Source organism: Podarcis raffonei, chromosome 3, assembly GCF_027172205.1.
Source record: "Podarcis raffonei isolate rPodRaf1 chromosome 3, rPodRaf1.pri, whole genome shotgun sequence".
Taxonomy (NCBI): Eukaryota; Metazoa; Chordata; class Lepidosauria; order Squamata; family Lacertidae; genus Podarcis; species Podarcis raffonei.
Genome location: NC_070604.1, coordinates 77,822,457 through 77,835,430, shown reverse-complemented (window position 1 = coordinate 77,835,430; position 12,974 = coordinate 77,822,457). Strand labels below are relative to the sequence as shown.

At 44.1% G+C, this 12,974-nt stretch overlaps 1 protein-coding gene across 4 annotated transcripts in view; it reads left to right on the top strand.

Annotated features, from left to right (window-relative positions):
- PCNX2 (pecanex 2) overlaps positions 1-12,974 on the top strand; it is a 109,074-nt gene that overhangs the window by 66,378 nt on the left and 29,722 nt on the right. For 3 of the 4 annotated variants that reach the window (XM_053382529.1, XM_053382528.1, XM_053382527.1), the window contains exon 23: positions 1,804-1,931. The exons of the other annotated variant lie outside the window; for it this stretch is intronic. In XM_053382529.1, the coding sequence (XP_053238504.1) occupies positions 1,804-1,931 (128 nt within the window). The remainder of the gene's footprint in view (positions 1-1,803; positions 1,932-12,974) is intronic. 4 annotated transcript variants of the gene reach the window in all.

Sequence of the window (12,974 nt, the reverse complement as noted above, 5' to 3'; positions counted from 1 at the left end):
GACAGATAAGGAAATTGGACAGTGACTCTTAGACTTTCCCAGACTCTCTGGGAATCTTTGCTAATCTCATCACTCTGATACGACATTTTCAGAAATGGAAGCCCTACTAGTGGCACTGCCTCTATGTCATTAATTGTGAATAGAGAAAGTGACTGAACTACAGAGATCAGATTAGCAATAATTGTTGTTGTTATTATGATGAATGTTACATTTTTGTGGTGAAGTCGTGAAAGTCTGTTCGCTGGATTATTGCTGGGGTCCTGCTGGTCTTAAAGACGTAGGCCAGGCATAGGCAAACTCGGCCCTCCAGATGTTTTGGGACTACAACTCCCATCATCCCTAGCTAACAGGGCCAGTGGTCAGGGATGATGGGAATTGTAGTCTCAAAACATCTGGAGGGCCGAGTTTGCCCTTGCCTGGTGTAGGCCTTCTTTTTCCCAAGGTCATCCATTTGCTTATTGGCATGAGACCTCTTACGTTTTTTCTCCCTGTTTATTATAGAGGAATATATGCATGGATTGAGTGCCTCCATTGCCTTTGAGTGTGCATAGATATTTTTGTAATGCTTTTGATTTTGAAGTAGTCTTTAGGAGGCTTCCTCGACCCCTCTTCTTTGGTTTCTCTACCTTTCTTGCTCCTTGCACGTACTCCACAGTGATGACTTTCTGTCCTTCCAAGCCAGTATGAATCACGAGTCCACAATATTATGGCAACTGAACTTTGTTGACACTTCCTTCATCCCCATATCCTCTCCATTGGGTTTGAGAGGCTCTGAGGGCAACTCATCTCACATAATCACTAATAGGCACAGACATCATTATATAGCATCCTCTCAATAAATTAAAGGAGTTGCAGATATATACTTGATAAGTATTTACTAAAACGGCAGATAACATCAAACGTTTGATTAATTAGGCCTTAGGAGAAAAGCTGAAATGTGATTATTACTTCAATTACCAACAAAACATGTCTCTCCCATATCAGTCTCTGCAGGCACTGTATGTAACCTTCCAACAGTTTGGCTTCACCCCCAAAAGCACACTGCTGAGACAGACGGATAAAAAAAAGAAATCATTAGCATATTAGTTATTTATGACAGTAGAAGTTGCTCATATATGACAGATTAAGAAGAAATGTTAGACACATTTCAATACAGGACCCTGAATTAATTCAAGTGACAAATAGCCCAATCTATTATTCATTTATTTTTTATTTATTGCATTTATATTCCATCTTTTAATACAAAGATTTCAAGGTTCTTCCTCTCCTCATTTAATTCCCACAACTGTTTGAGGTAGGTTAGGCTGAGAGGTTAGGCACAAGGGAGCTTCATGGCCAAGTGAGAATTTGAACCCGGGTCTCTCAGGACCTCGCCAACACTGCACCACACTGACTCTGTAGCCAAAGTAAAAGAAAAAGAAAAACACTTCAAAGTACTGTTGATTTCAATGAGGCAGTTATGCATATATTTAGAGCTCTATCATTGAACTCAGTCAGACCTAAAAGGGCTTAGCTTCAGCTAAAACGTTCTTCCAATTGGCATTCGAAGCCCAGGGACACTGAAAGTTTGGACAAATGTCAGTAATCTTGTCCATAGCATAACATTCACTGGGGACAAATGATAGACACACAACTAAGTCAGGTAAGTTTGAATGATGGTGACTCTCATCTTTTCCGTGAGACTTCCTTGCTTCTGCCTCTTTGTGGAGAAAGTTAGTAAGATAAATAGGTCAGAAAGTGCCCGAAGGACAGCATAAAAGGCAGCGACTTCATCTGTGTTACCTTAACTTGAAATTTTCAGATTCGGCAATGCTCTTCTTTCAGACTCTGGCCACTGCAATCTTTTCTACTCCGCTGAGTCCATTTCTCGGGAGTGTCATTTTTCTCACATCATACGCCAGACCAGTGAAGTTCTGGGAAAGGAATTACAAGTAAGGCAAAGTGTTATACATCTGTTTACTTTATTGTTAAATGTTTTTTGGAGCTTTCGAAAGCTTTCCTTCTATGCCTAACAGTTCCCACAGCTTTTCTGTGGACCTTGAAGATTGCTCTGCTTATTTTGCTACCGTTCCCGGGTATGTTGCACCAGTGGCTGTTTGGTAGAATGTTAGTCATTTTGGAAAATAAATGTATTTAAACAATCATCAGAGTGGAGTTGTCACAACCCATTTACTGGGCAGAGAGGGCAAAACCCCCCCAAAAAACTACAGGAGTAAATCATAACTGCCTCAAATGTCAACAGCTATTGATTCAGCAGCCACAGTTAGAAACTAAATCATTTCGGCCTTTGGGCAGCAGAAGTCAAAATGGATTAATACAATTTATGTTAGCCAGTTAATGTTCTGTCAGATAAGTGGTGCTGGGTGGGCAGCAAAGCTCTCACCTTTAAGGCTGAGTCTGTTAGAGCCAAACTACACATTACATGCAGTCATGTGTAAGGAAACCCTGACAGTTTACTTCTTCGCTGAAAAGCAATGTCAGCATCGGGGGGTGGGGCAGGGTGATGATTTTCCAATCATTTTCTCACTTGTTTTTTCTTTTGGGGGGCAGTAGGGAGAGCAGGTTGCAGCAGCTCTCCTCCCCCCCCCACTGCTATTCTCCCCAGCTCCAGGGTTCCAAGTACCGTATTTTTTGCTCTATAAGACTCACCTTTCCCCTCCTAAAAAGTAAGGGGAAATGTGTGTGCGTCTTATGTGCAGCTATCACAGAAGCCAGAACAGCAAGAGGGATCGCTGCTTTCACTGCACAGTGATCCCTCTTGTTGTTCTGGCTTCTGAGATTCAGAATATTTTTTTTCTTGTTTTCCTCCTCCAAAAAACTAGGTGCGTCTTATGGTCTGGTGCGTCTTATAGAGCGAAAAATACGGTACATATTTGCAACACCCTTCTGAAGCCCAGCCAGGGTGGTAGGGAGCCACAGAACTGAAGTCAGACAGGCAGGGTACAAATAATAAAATTATTATTAATCAGCAAGAAGGGAATGGAAATGGGATGGCACTCAGGGCCGGATTTAGGTTTGATGAGGTCCTAAGCTACTGAAGGTAATGGGGGCCTTTATATGTCCAGCTGTCCTTTGTCAACAACAAATTGCCACTGTTTTTTGTGTTGAATATATGCTCTATGGTAATTTATGGACCTAATAGGTATCGAAAGCCATTTGCACATAACAAAATATGCATTTTATCAAAGTAATTGTTGAAAAGTCCATGCAGAATGCAGGTACCCGAAATGAGCAAACCAGTGATATTTTTGGGAGCAGATTAGTAGGCGGGGCCCATTACTTACAGCATAGGAGCCTACACAACACAAAACACTGTTGCTGTATGTAGGTTTTATTTTATTTGTTTTTTATCTTATATTGTGGAAATGTACATCCAGTTTTTTTCCCTTTAATTTTTTTGGGGGCCCCAAGAGAGTAGTTTTTCTTTTTCTAATAAGAAAAACAGCTTCAGAATTTTGTTACACACACTTTTGGGCAACATGCAACTTGCAACCACTCTGCTGCATATATTCCAAATGCATTTCACATGCCACAAAGCCATCAACATAAACTCAGTTCTATGCCCCTAATATGTGCTGGTAGCCTTTCTAATGGTATTATAGCTGGAACGCATAGTAGAATAGTTGTGGCCCACTTGCTAAGCATGCCATGTCGCTATAGGTACACTGGCAAATGCCACTGTGTGCCTTCAGAAAAATCCTAGCAATAGGATCAAAGTGGCAATAAACAGAAGTGCTTTTATTTTTCTTGCTTTTCATTCTTCCTTCCTTCCTTCCTTCCTTCCTCATGAAAGGTATACTATAAAAATGCTTGCTACACATATGCATGCCATATGGAAACATCTTGTGTGAAATGAATGCAAGTTGCGCAAGAGGAAGGCTGTCGTTTTCTGCAAACTCCCATTTTAAGCAGGGTTTAGTTGATTGATTGGCCAGATTTATTAATTTTGAATAAACCTTTTATGTTATTTTTAATTTACATACCTATATAATCCCCAATGGTGGGTGCCATCTAAGGAGAGGCATTTGTACGGGTCTTTCATACTCTGACATATTCACGCATCACCTTAATCCAAAGAGAATTCTTTCATTTTCAGAATCCACGTGCAGATTTATGCAAGTTCAATAAATTAATTAATCCATCAAAACTTATTCAATTAATTAAGATATATTTAATTGGATGGCAGCCCTCATGTCAAGGGATTTATTCAAGAGACATTCCTGATGGCTTGCATTCTGTGCCTGCAATGATTTCAGTTGATCACATGTACACGCACGTGTGGACATAATGTCAATCACAGCCTACAAGAACAAGTCATTCATTTTGAATTGCTTCCTGCTCCAGCGTAAAGAATCATTGCCCCACATATTCATTCCTGGCAGCTTGAGACAGAAAGAAAGAATCAAGACTCTAGTTACATAACCAGGATAAGTCAGGTCAGATCTCCAGAGCCTTCTCTCTCCTCCTCTCTTCCCAGTGAGCTGCAAGTGCTGTGATATCCCCAAACTCTGAAGATACCAGCAGGGTCTGTTTTTCTCCACCTCCTATTCCTCAAATGTCCACCTAATAAGAGCAATAACGTTTGGTTTTTGTGGTTTTAGGGAACAGAAGCAACTTTACGTGTGTGACTATGAATGGGTAGGGGAAAGGCTAAAGTGAGTTGTACAAGTTGTGTATTTACTTGAGACAATTCTTGATTTTTCAGGAAAGAGTTTCAGAATCTATTGTTCAGTGCCAATAATTTTTAACACAACAGGGAACAACCGTTCGACCCTATAGAGTGAGATCACATCTTAGAGAGGGTTCGGTTCTGGGCAGAGTGCATGCACGCAAAATCGTGTATAGGCCAGAACCTCAGACTCCCTGGGATTGCCGCCCTCCAGTCCAGCCAGGGCCCTAGAAAACTGCCTCTCTCTTCCCCCTTTGGTAGCTCTTAAAGCTCACTGCAGGACACTGCTTCTCTCCTATCTTCCAAACACAAGTCAGGAGGTCTCCACTCCACTCGGACATTCCTTGAGAGCCTTTCTCCCTGGTTTCCCACTTGAGAGATCTGTCCCCCAAGAACCCCAGAGGCTGCAGCCAAAAGCATAAAACTGCATTTGTGTTAAGCAAGATGCATGTAAGATGTGATCGCACTGTATACAAAGAACAAATGCATGCTCTGAGTACCAACTCTTTTCTTTCATCGCCACAACAGCACCACTCACATACAAGTGGGAAGGATCAACATGATTGTTGAAATCCAAAGCTTTGCAGAGGTATAACAAATATTTAGGGGGGTAACTTAAGGGGACAACACCCCCCCAAAAAAACCAACCCAATGCGGACTGAGATGGAAGAGCCTCCATGCTTGCTTTACGGTAAAAATAAAAGCACAGAGAGATGTAGTGAGGGACCCTTCATATCAAATCCACTTTAAGCCTGAAGGAAGAATCAGTTCCCAATCTGATACTCCACAGAGTATCTAGCAATAAATGTGATACTTTGCCATGCTAGGTTGGTGAATTATGGACTTCAAAACATTATCTATAACCTTTCCAGGATTAATGATAATCTTTATTCAGCAACATCATAGAATGATAAAGTTGGGAAGACAGTGATCTCATCTATCTGCTTTCTTCAAAACACAGAATCAATCTCTGTCCTCCCAATGCATGCAGATAGAGCAGGCATAGGCAAATTCCAGCCCTCCAGATGTTTGGGACTACAATTCCTATCATCCCTAGCTAACAGGACCAGTGGTCAGGGATGATGGGAATTGTAGTCCCAAACATCTGGAGGGCCGGAGTTTGCCTATGCCTGAGATAGAGCATAGTGTGTCAGATCAGATGAAGAAGACTGGAATCTTCCATCTCAGAAAATACCTGAAAAGAAATGGTTTCTGATGATTCCAAAAAGTGAGCCAAGCCAAGCCACACTTTGCAAGCAAATGCAACATTTTAGGAGTAGACATAGAACCACAAATCTGCCATCTTAGACCACCCAGTTATGGGTGTCCAAGCACCCATAACTGACACTGAATTTGCTTGGAGATAGAATCACTTGTTTTCCTTGCAGAACACCTGCATTTTAGATTTAGGCTTATTTTCTAAATGTTGCAGTCCTTGCAAAATGAACCAACAGCAAATACATTGTGCCCAAGAAATACACCCAATGTTGGTCCCTTGTTGGTGATGAAATCATCCCCGAGTGGGAAAATGTTGTGATCTGTCATTAATTTCTCAGCACAGTCCCTTGACTGATCTAACTGGATTCTTGCTTTCTTCCTTCTCGTGCATTTAACATGAGCCCCACTCCCCTGCCCTCAGTTTGTTCTTGGCTTCTATCTTCATCTAGCTATTCCTTTTGTTTCCTTAATTTATTTTTATCCACATGCTGTTAAAGAATTTTCTCTTTTACATCTGCTTTGATGTCAGCTTCTTATATTTCCTATTAAATTGTTCTTTGTTATTTAATCATTTCCAGACTTGTTTAGCCACTTTTCTTCGCCACAATATGCTGCTCTGCAGCATATGTAAAAATGGCCACGATCCAGCTTGCTGTGTGAGGGACAGGATATGGAGGCCATATATGTGAAGCAGCCATATTCTGCAAGCTACTAGAAAAGAGATGTGTGGCGATGAGTGAGGCTTGTCTGTTCCTCCTCTTTTCTGTCACTTTTAGTTCCTGCTCAGCACTGTCAATCACAAGCTCAGCCAAAGCCCTCTGCTTCTTTCCATGTGGCACAGAAGAACACAGTGCCCATTCTTCGAATAGACTCTTGCTCTTGAAATAAGTGTCCTGAGATGGGTACCTAGATCAGTAGATGACCCCATGTAGCAAATGTAATGCTCATAGCGCAAGACACAATTTAATTTCAACAACAGGACACTGCTGAATGAACTGGTGTAGATGATCCATGAGTCTTCTGCCGGGGTGAGGGGTGTGGGGGTTTTTTGTGGGAGCAGGAGATGGAGACAAAGCTGTTTGTCCTACATAGAAAGCTAAAGGGAAATACATTTCTATCCTGTTGGAGACTGTGCAAGTGAATGAGCCTTTGATGTTTGGGCAGATGTTGCATCATTTATCAGTATTGCGGAAGTATAGATGGGGGCAGAGTTGGCAAATTAATTTGTTGCAGGGTCTGATTCTTCTGTTCTCAGTCTCTTTCATAGGTTTGTTTGTTTGTTTGTTTGTTTGCTGTTGTCATTGCTAGTATTTACCTGTTTTATTTACGGGTCTGCCTGTAAATAAGTCCATGCCTCATGCCCAAAACTTGTAAGGAATGACATATCATTCTCCAGGATAGGCTGTAGATCCTTGATGATATGTTGGAGTGGAGTTGCAGGAGACAGCCAGTAGTGTGGTTCCCCCCCCTTTGTTTTATGTTTCTGCCCCATGGTAGATTATTCCTAGGTTCCAGCCTGACCTTATTGAGCTGTTTTGTCACTTTATTGGGTGAGTACTATGTTTAATAAAGACACGGGTGGCGCTGTGGTCTAAACCACTGAGCCTAGGGCTTGCCGATCAGAAGGTCGGCGGTTCAAATCCCCACGACGGGGTGAGCTCCTGTTGTTCAGTCCCAGCTCCTGCCAACCTAGAAGTTCGAAAGCACGTCAGAGTGCAAGTAAATAAATAGGTACCGCTCCAGCAGGTAGGTAAATGGCATTTCTGTGTGCTGCTCTGGTTTTGCCAGAAGCAGCCTGTCTGTGGACAAACGCTGGCTCCCTTGGCCTATAGAACGAGATGAGCACCGCAACCCCAGAGTCGTCTGCGACTGGACCTAACGGTCAGGGGTACCTTTACCTTTACCTTTACCTATAGTTTAATAAAAGCCCAATGTCAGTCTTCAGTCCAATGAGCTGGAACAAATGTATTGTATTGGGGGGCTTTCACAGGCAACACTGTTATAGGATCGTGCTTAATCCAGTAAGTGCTAGCTGGTGTTGTAACTAGGCAGTGTTTTCCTCGGGAATTGAAACTGGGAGCAGAGGAGATGTTGGCTTTTCAAGGAAGTGAGACCCTCCACCCTTAGTGAACGTGGACTCAGGGTATGGGGCACCATAGTAAGAAATGTTTCACAGTCATGGCCGTTTTGCTAGATTTCACATACTTCTGTCTTCTTCCCATTGATGGCTACATCTTGGCTCAGATTCCTGTTTCAGTTCTCTGGGAGTGAAGAACATTCTCCTGCATGTACCCCCCATCTGGGAACTATTTATAAATATCTATGTTCCTAGTGCTTTCTTGAAGATGAACATATTGCTTCCTCACAGTTCCTCAGACGTTGCTTTGGGACATGATGATCACCTGCTATCACTTCGACACTGGCAAAATTACATTATATTAAGGTGTCAAATTCAATTTTGGTTCAACATTTTCAAGAAAAAGCTAAATGCCACTGTTTTCAGCTATAAAAGACTGCATCTAACTAGTTAAACTTGGGTAGGGGGAGGGGGAAGCAAACTTGCTACTGAGATAGTATCTTTAGCAGGACAGTGTGACAAGGGTAACATATAGACTAGGGCTCAGTCCTGGGGATTACCGTATTTTTCACTCCATAAGGCACACCTGACCATAAGGCGCACCTAGTTTTTAGAGGGGGAATTCAAGAAAAAAATATTATTTAAAGGGAGCGCTGAGCAGAGCCTGTATGCATCCCAGGCTCTGCTCAGCGCTCCCTTTCACAAGCCACGTGGAGTGTGTGTGTGGCTCTTGGGGGCTTTTCCCCGAGGAGAGAGAAGGGCAGCCCATCACTGATGGGCTGCCCTTCTCCCTCCTCGGGGAAAAGCCCCCAAGAGCCACACACACTCCACACGGCTCTTTAAAGGCAACACGGCTCTTGGGGGCTTTTGTGGGAGGTGGGGGAAGTGAGAGAGCCTCGCTCTGTCACTTCCCCCACCTCCCGCAGAGCCACGCGCTCGGCTATCCCTGGCTTTTGCGGAAGGTGGGGGAAGGGGCAGAGCCGCGTGAAGCCTCCGCAGGGCAGCGGGATGAAGGCTCCCTGCTGCCCTGCGGAGGCTTTGCGCTGCTAAGGCAGAAGCGAAAACAGCTAGAGGGAGTGCTGCGCAGCGCTCTCTCTAGCTGTTCTGGCTTCTGGGGTAGCCTGCGAAACCTCCACAGAGCAGCAGGGAGCCTTCATCCCGCTGCCTTGCGGAGGCTTCGTGGGCTACCCCACAGCTGCTCAGGAGCTTGTCGGGGCTGGCGGGGGAAGCCCAGGTCCCGCCCAACCCCAAAGAGCAGCTCAGGGAGTATTCCCCACCTCCTGCAAAAGCCCACAGGAGCCACGCACCCTTTAAGGAGCCTTTTCTACGAGGAGGGAGAAGGGAGTGACACAGCCAGTTAGTCCCTTCTCCCTCCTCAGGGAAAAGCCCCCAAGAGTGGCACCCTCTTTAAAGGGTGCACAGATCCTGCGGGCTTTTCTACGAGGTAGGGGAAGGGACTGACGCGGCCAGTCAGTCCCTTCTCCCTCCTGGGGAAAAGCCCGCAAGAGCCATGTGGAGCTTGTGTGCGGCTCTTGGGGGCTTTTCCCGCCTGCCTCCCCCCTGCATTCTCTCCATAAGACGCACACACATTTCCCCTTACTTTTTAGAAGGGAAAAAGTGCCTCTTGTGGAGTGAAAAATACGATAATTCACATGCGGAGTAATTATCTCTTCACACACATTCATGTTTTCTGCCTGTATTGCCAGAGTGAAGTGGGAAGCTGCCACACAGAGGTAGCTCTCACACCACCTATATATGAATTGGCCTTATATGATGAGACTTTCATTATGAGCAATGGGAAGCTCTATGGCTGTTCCCCATTTACCTAGCACAGAGTGTTAATTTGACTGTTGGTACCATTGAAGATCAAGCCAACTTAAACAGGTTTGGGCTGCTGATCTTCACTGTGATACTGTGACTTTTGCCTGCTATAAGCACTGCCATCATGTTTTATTTACAAAGCTCCTTAGGTGACTAAGTACCACACTATAAAAAAATTAAAAGATAAATCCATGCCTACAGGCTCACAATCTAAAACCGACTGATAAAATAGGTAAAGTAAGGGAGTGACTGTGGAAAAGAGGCAAGAGAAAGAAGGTGTCTTCTGTAAACATACATCACACATCGAAAGGAAACAAAGTCTCATTGTGGTACCTACTGAATTGTTCCATCTGTCTTGCCTCTTAGTAAGTGGCCACTATATAAACCAAACTCTGAACACTTCTTTGTTCCCTTAAAAAACAGCACCAGCCTTGAATCCAAGAGTCCCACGTTAGCATGTGTTACTTCCCCAGTATGGAGGCTGCTCTTTCCCCCTTATTTTTACAGCTGCTCAAATTATTACATCCTATAGGTAGGAGGAGTGAAAAGGAAATGGCAGTAAATCTCATTTAATGTGTGGACACTTGAAAGCTTCGGCTGTATGTTCAAAACCTGACCTTTCCCCGGCTTGCAAAGAAACCCCGAACAGAACAGTAGCACTAGAATTATGCCTTTTATTGTTTTGTCTCTCCTAAAAGTAACAGATTCAGCAGTGCAATAAGGTGATTTCTTTCTTTCTTACGGGTTTGCTGAACCCCACGGCCCAAGCTCTGCATCGTGAGTGTGATGCCTCTCAGCTGTGGAGCTGCCACCAGGAATCTTGCACTCTTCCTTTTCAAGCCTCTTTCTTGCTTCTCTCCTTCCTTCCTGTTTCTAGTCTGTCCTTTCAAAAAGCATCTGTCAGTTTCTATTTTGGGGAATGGCACAGCTTGTGTTTGCTCTGGGGGTCTCCAGTGAATTGCTGCATAGTGTAACTAAATCAGTTAAGTGTCTCTAAAGAGGTTAGGATAGCACTGCCAGTTTTCCGTGCGTCGCAGTCCCAGCTTTCTCGCTGTATTGAGGAGAAAACTGTAACAGGCCTCCAGCTGTTCAGGCATGCCCCACACATTCTCCCAGTAATTATGATCTCGAAAGCAGACACTCAGAATGGTGCACTCTTAGGCAAAAGTGGACGTGAAGCCTTCTACTTCTCCTTTTTCCACAAAGTTGACATTTGTTTTGTTCCGTTTTCCTGCTTTCCTCCCTGTGTTAGCAAAGTGGAGCAAAATTGCTGTGGCCAAGGTGGATCGCTCCTTGGGGCCAATTCAGAGTACCTCCTTCCTGGATTGTCTTTCGGCTCTGTCTTCCTGAATTGCATGGATACATAGTACATTGGCCAGATGCACACATTCAACATAGGAAGCTGCCTTAAACTGAGTCAGGCCAATGGACCATTTTGCTCAGCATTGTCTGCTCTATCTGGCAGCAGTGGCTGTCCAGGGTTTCTGGCAGGGGAACTTCCCAGCCTTACCTGGTGATTCCAGGGATCACACCTGGGCCTTCCAAGCCCCCGTGCTTGACTCTTGTATGCTCAGCACTGAAACCACATGGGAAGCCAGGTATCTGTACTGTCTGCACCATCTAGCCATGGAAATATGAAAACCTTTGCTATGCTTCTTCGTGGTTAACATCTTACCATGTGATGGCCAAAAGAAGTGTCATGCTACTACCACAATGACTCAGAAATCCAGGAAAGTAGAGGGCAATGGCAATCCTCACTGAGCAGCTACAACAGGGAAACCTTTTTTCAGTTCAAGGGTCTGAAAGGGTACGCCAGGGCTACATGCAAGGGGTGGGCAAGGCAAGAGGCAAAAATTGGCACAGCAATGGATACAACTCTTACCTTTGTACAGTAGGCATGCAAGTCGGATGTTTCTACAGACATTGAGCCCACACAATAAGATGTCACCTAGGTACTATAATTTAAACATGAAGCTTTAATATATGAGATGTACAGCTTCTGACAGGCCAAATGGCATGGCTCCATACTGATAATGCCACCCCTGTTGTGTGAACCAAAGGTACTGCATTTGAAGGCCTGGGCATCTGGTTCTTGCCTGGGCCCCTTGTGAGGCACTGCTTCTCTCCCCAATACACTCTGGCCTCTGCAGGTCACGTGAGTCACCCCAGCCATCGAGAAGAAGTGCTAGTGAGCAACTTCTAGCTGCTGGTGGGCACCTTCAGGGTCCCTGGACTCTCTTCCTAGGGTTATCTTTAAACTGGACTGGGACTGGACACTGAAATAGAGGGCTGCCCTCTGCAAAGTGAGGCATGCGGCTGCCCTTTTCCTCCCCAGATAACCACAACTGTCTCCCATATTCTGTTGACTTAAATATCTGAGTTTTGATCTGACATAGGACTAGATTTTTCTTTCTTCTCATCTATTTGGAGTGGCCTAAATGAGCCTTGGGGAACAAGAATTACATTTTGGCTAGTGGAATAAAAATGGGATACACGGTATTGCCACAAGAAAACAAACATACTGATAAAATGATGTGATTACATACATGCTGAACCTTTTCTGATCAGTCTTCACGGGCATTTAAAGAGGAAGAGGAAGCAGTGAAGTCATTTTAACAATTTAGCGGAGTCTTTCAGAATTAGTTAGCTCCCTGCTGAAGAGACTCTCACAATTTTCACATGCTCCTCTGGGCAAGCTCCAGAGGACCTGCACTCAGTTTTTGAGGAATAAGGCCACTCAGGAAGAAATTCAATTACTGAGCTAATTATCACCCTGGCTGAGTGGTAAGAACAAAATTTAAAGTAAGAAGCCACTGGAGAAAAGCTCCCATTGCCCAGTAGTCTCAAAAGTTCATTTTTAAAAGAGATCCTAGCTGACAGCTGAAAGCCCAAGGGTGAATGTGCAGCTGAGTCTGGGATACAGGATATTAGAATTTTAATACTGTACAGATTCTTGGAGCTTTTATCAAGTTGCAGCAATTCAGCTGCCATAATTGTGTGGAGATTTTAAAGTCCAAAATAGACTTTGCGGATGTCCCTTGGCTAAATTACTTCTGATTTCCACAACTTTAGGAGTGAAATAGTTTCTCTGTACTTTGGTTTTGCAACAGCTGTGTCATTTTAAACAGTTTTGAGAAGGCTGGGCTTGTGGTTAAAGAGGCAGATAAGAGCAACGTTCTAGGGTTATCT